Source organism: Cygnus atratus, chromosome 23 (genome assembly GCF_013377495.2).
Source record: "Cygnus atratus isolate AKBS03 ecotype Queensland, Australia chromosome 23, CAtr_DNAZoo_HiC_assembly, whole genome shotgun sequence".
NCBI classification, from domain to species: Eukaryota; Metazoa; Chordata; class Aves; order Anseriformes; family Anatidae; genus Cygnus; species Cygnus atratus.
In genome coordinates, this window is record NC_066384.1 from 691,167 (window position 1) to 695,763 (window position 4,597).

The following is a 4,597-nucleotide window of genomic DNA, read 5'->3' on the forward strand; positions in this document are numbered from 1 at the left end:
GTGCCGAGGGGCCAAATCCTGCCCCCCCCGGCGGGGATCCAGCCCCGGACACACCGGGATGCTGCATCTGGCCGCGGGGGGGTCCCAGCCCTGCCGGCCCGGGGGCAGCGGGTGAGGGGTCCCTGCAGCCGCGTACACACACAGAGCTGCGGAGACTGGGGGCTTTGTGACCCCCCCGGCGCTCCTTGCCCGGGGCAGGGCCGGGGTGGGGGGCACCGAGGCGGGGAAGGGCAGAGCCCTCGTGTGCCCCCCGCAGCCCCGGGGGGACCGGGACCGGGACGGCCCCGGCTGGAGGCAGATGTCCCCCCCCCGAGGGGCCGCTGGCAGAGGGGTGGGGGCGGCTCCGGCCACGGCCACGGGAACGCTCCGCGTCTGGCGCTGCAAACCCGCGGGGGGGGGGCTCCCCGGCAGGCCCCGGCCGTGCCCAGCGCGACCCCCGGGGCTGGCCCCGGCCCCCCCCCCCAAGGCGCTCGAGGGCAAGGGGCTGTAGGGGGGAGCAGCCACCCCCGGGCCGATGGGTGCGGTGCGAGCCGGGGGGCTCTGCTCCAGGATGGGGGGGCTCTGCTCCGGGCTGAGGGCCCCGCAGGCAGCCCCGGGCCCCGCCGCTGCAGCACGGCCGGACCCAGCACCCCCGCGGCCCCCTGCCAGCACCCCCCGGCGGCCCAGACCCGCCCCCCCCAGCATCCCAGTGCCAGTTTCTCCTCCCAGCATCCCAGTACGCCCCCCCCAGTAACCCACCCCGCCGCCCCCCCCACTGATTGACAGCGCTCTCAGCCACTGGGCGGGCGGTACCGCGGGGGGGGGCGGGCGGCCCGCGGCTGCAAGAGGGGCGGGAGCGGCGCGGGGCAGGGCCGGGGGCTGCAGCGCGGCCCCTCCGGTCCCGGTCCCGGCCCCGGCTCCGCTCCCGCCCGGCGCCGCCGCCACCCGCCACCCGCCAGGTAAGGGCCGTCGGGGCCGGGAGCCGCTCCCCTCCCGCCGCCGGTGCCCCCGGGACGAGGCAGGCGGCGGGGAGCAGCGCTGCCCCCGGACCCGGCGCTGGAGCGTGTCGGGGCCGGAGCCCCCCTCCGAGTACCCCTGCCCCAGCCCGGCCGCCCCGTCCATCCCCAGGGCCCTGCTCCCTCCTTGGGGTGCTGATGTGGGGTGCCCTGCACTGCCAGGGTGCCGGCCTGGGGGGCATCCTTAGCGGCCCCCCCTCTGTCCTCTTCTGGGACCAGCAGCCAGTGGCCACGATGGTACTGGTACGGTGAGAGGAGGGGGTTGGGTCAGGGGTGCCAGGGCCCTTCTGGCACCAGCTGCCGTCTCCCGGCCTGGCACGGTCTGTGCGGGATCCTGTGCGGGGTGGGTGCTCAGGCTCTGTGGCCCCCAGGAGCCTTTGTGTCCTGGCCTCTTTGGAGGCTTCACTTGCAGGATAAGGAGCTCCTGAGGTGCCGTGCTTCTGGAAAAGGTCTTCCTCGCTGTTCCCTCCCGGGAAAAGGAGCCTCTTGCAGCTCTTGTGTGGCTGAGAGTGCACGGGGAGGGGTGTGAGCATGGCACACCGCGGGGAATAGTCAGTCCCTGGGGCAGGGCTGTGGTGCCAGGAAGGCTGGTGCAGCTCCGCAGCCGTGCCGGGGGTCTCTGGGGAAGCGCTGAGCTCTGTGGGCGTCCAGACACTTCCTTGGCTCTGGCTGCCGAGGGGCGGTGGGTTCAGCGCTGCCGCGGGCGGTGACAGATGCTGGTGGGATGCTGGGGCAGGAAGCAGCCTCTGCCTGTGGCGTTTGCTGGGAGCGGGGCTGGCAGGGAGGGCGAGGAGCCTGGATCATTGTGGGGGGAGGCTTGTGCCCATCCCAGGGCACCCCCAGGTCCTGCAAGCCCATGTGGCTAGGAAATCATACGTGCAAAGGGCAATTGGGCTTGGTCGGCCGCCAGGTGAACTTCTCCTCAACTTTATGGAGAGAAGCTCCGGGAGCTCTCAGCAAACCATCTGCTGCTCGGGCTGAGCGGTGCCGGCAGCCAAGGCTGCGTGGGAGCGGGCACGGCGTGTATCGGAGCCGCTCCGCCTGCTGCCCACGCAGCCACGGGCTCAGCAGCGCCCCGCTGCACCACGGGCAGCCCCAGGGCCGGGGTGTGAGGCTGCGGAGCTGCCCCTCACCGAGGGTCAGGCACCAGTGGCCAGCTGGGCGCTGCAGGCTGGATGGTGCTGGTGAGGTTTTTCCCTGCTTTAATGCCACAGCAGGGACTGGTCCCCACCCTTGTGCCCCTCTCCTGCCGTGCAGAGACTTGTGGTGTCTTTGTCCCATCCTTAGAGAGGGTGCCTGGCCCATCGTGGCCTGGTAGAGCATGCAGGGAGCTATTCTGGGTGTCAGTTGCTGAGAGTTTTCCTGCAGCCTGAAGGGGGGACTGGAGGTGATGCCATGGCTGTGCTAGGGGGCTGCCGTTGGGCAGCTCCTGCATCGAGGACCACAGCTGAGCAGCATGGGTGCTGAGCCCGGCCCCGGTGCTGTGGTCGCTGTTGTGGCATAGGGCAGTGAGCAGATGCCTGCAACCAGGTGGGTCTGCTCTGCTGTAGGGCAGCACATGGGGCTGGCCAGCCGCTGGGGCAGTGCAGGACCCAGGATCACGGCCGGCCCCGTGCTGGCACGCAGGAGCCCCACGTTTCCCCTGCCAGGCGCAGCCATGGGCAAGCACAGCAGCAAGCTGGCCCCGGAGGTGCTGGATGACCTGGTGAGGAGCACAGAGTTCAGCGAGCAGGAGCTGAAGCAGTGGTACAAGGGCTTCCTGAAGGACTGTCCCACTGGCATCCTCAACCTGGAGGAGTTCCAGCAGCTCTACATCAAGGTGGGCTTGGGCTGGGGACCTGCATGCTGTCTGCGGGGCTGGAGCACCCACCCCACTGGGGCAAGGGTGCAGCTCCCTGCGGAGCAGCCTCTGCACTGAGCTCCCCTCCCCGTTTCGATCTCTCCCTCCTCTCCTCCCCACAGTTTTTTCCCTACGGAGATGCCTCCAAGTTTGCCCAGCACGCTTTCCGCACCTTTGACAAGAACGGCGATGGGACCATCGATTTCCGGGAGTTCATCTGTGCCCTGTCTGTCACCTCCAGGGGGACCTTTGAGCAGAAACTCAACTGGGCCTTTGAGATGTACGACCTGGACGGGGACGGGATGATCACACGCCTGGAGATGCTGGAGATCATTGAGGTACTGGCGCTTAAATAAGTGGGGGTAGCTTGCGTTGTTCCAGGCTTTTCACTGGTATTGGGCCCACCAAAGAATGGGTTTTCCTGTCCAAAGCTTTGTCTGAAATGCCCACGGGTGTAGCTGTGCAGGGCACAGAGAGGCAGCAGTCCTGCCCCTGCCTTGTCCTGGCACCTTCTGCCCACCCAACGTCCCCCCTCTGGTGCTTTGCTCCCCTCCTCACTGCAGGCCATTTACAAGATGGTGGGGACTGTGATCATGATGCGGATGAACCAAGACGGGCTGACGCCCCAGCAGCGCGTTGACAAGATCTTCACTAAGATGGACAAGGACAAGGATGACCAGATCTCCCTGGAGGAGTTCAAGGAGGCAGCAAAGAGCGACCCCTCCATCGTCCTCCTCCTGCAGTGCGATATGCAGAAGTAGGGCCCTGAGGGCTCCTGGCTGGATGGGCTGCAGCCACCCCTGCTGCCCGTGACAGTTTCCATCCCCACTTTCTGCTGAGCGCCCTGTGCCTGCTTCGCCCCAGGTGTGACCCACGCTCTGTCCCTGGTGCCACCCCTCTGCCTCCGCTCCTGGCCACGTCGGTGGCCACGTCTCTCCCTCGATGGGCAGAGCCTGCCCCGGGCACCGCTGGCTTGAAGTGCCCCCAAACCAGACCTCTCCCGTCCTGGAGCTGGACTCCCTGAGGCTGATGGCGAGGTCCCAGCTCCCCGGGCCAGTCGCCCCCGTGCCCCTGCTGCTTGCTGCCTGCTCTCCCCGCTGCTCCGCCTGGCCCGGTTGCTGATCCCGTCTGAGAGCAGCTCTTTGTGCTGACCCCATCGCTCGTGGTGCCTCCAGGGAGGCTGAAGGCTCCGGGTCCTGTCCCTGCTCTCTCCTCTGCTGGCAGCTCCCCGTGGGGCTGTCTGGGGGCTCGGGTCTGGCCCCAGGGAGCTGCAGCCCCCACTCCCTCTGCCCAGCTTTAGCTTTTCTGCTGCTGCTTCTGCTGCTGGGAATGGCCAGGGCTGGTGAGGGGACTTCAGAAAGAGCAGAAGTGTCCAGGTCCACCCTTGGACATGGCGGGTGTCTGATCCCAGAAGCCACCGTCCATCCCATCACCTGTGGGAGCTGGTAGGGACAGCGGGGGACCACCAAAACTGCCCCGGTGGTATTTGGGGTGCCTGTGGAGTTTCTGGCCTTTCTGAAAAGGGAAGTGGTGCCAGTTGTTCCAGCCTGCTGCCTCTGTCCCTCCTGCCCAGGACAGGAATGTTGCCAGGGTGTTTAGTCTGCACGTTGTGGTGTTGATGTCTGTAATGTCCGTTAGGAGACTGTGGACTTGGTATCTATTTTTTTTTTTTTATGGAAAAATAAAATGTCCCCCGAGTGTGGTGTTCCCCTGAATGGCTTACTGGGAGGCAGCTGGCTCCTGCAGCTGCGGGTGAAGCAGG

At 67.3% G+C, this 4,597-nt stretch overlaps 1 protein-coding gene across 2 annotated transcripts; it reads left to right on the top strand.

Annotated features, from left to right (window-relative positions):
• The first annotated feature begins 2,652 nt into the window (after positions 1-2,652).
• On the top strand, positions 2,653-3,794 carry HPCAL4 (hippocalcin like 4). 2 transcript variants are annotated; one of them, XM_035561981.1, is made up of 3 exons: positions 2,653-2,814; positions 2,958-3,173; positions 3,399-3,794. In XM_035561981.1, the coding sequence occupies exons 1-3, from the start codon at positions 2,653-2,655 to the stop codon at positions 3,594-3,596; spliced, it is 576 nt and encodes a 191-aa protein (XP_035417874.1). In that variant the 3' UTR covers positions 3,597-3,794. The 2 variants fall into 2 exon arrangements, with proteins under 2 accessions (XP_035417874.1, XP_035417875.1); XM_035561982.1 differs by lacking the exon at positions 2,958-3,173.
• The last annotated feature ends 803 nt before the right edge of the window (positions 3,795-4,597 follow it).

Coding starts and splice junctions, on each gene's coding strand:
- HPCAL4 (XM_035561981.1), top strand. CDS start 2,653: ATGGGCAAGCACAGCAGCAAGCTGGCCCCGGAGGTGCTGGATGACCTG. Junction 2,815..2,957: donor TCCAGCAGCTCTACATCAAG/GTGGGCTTGGGC, acceptor TCCTCCCCACAG/TTTTTTCCCTACGGAGATGC. Junction 3,174..3,398: donor AGATGCTGGAGATCATTGAG/GTACTGGCGCTT, acceptor TCCTCACTGCAG/GCCATTTACAAGATGGTGGG.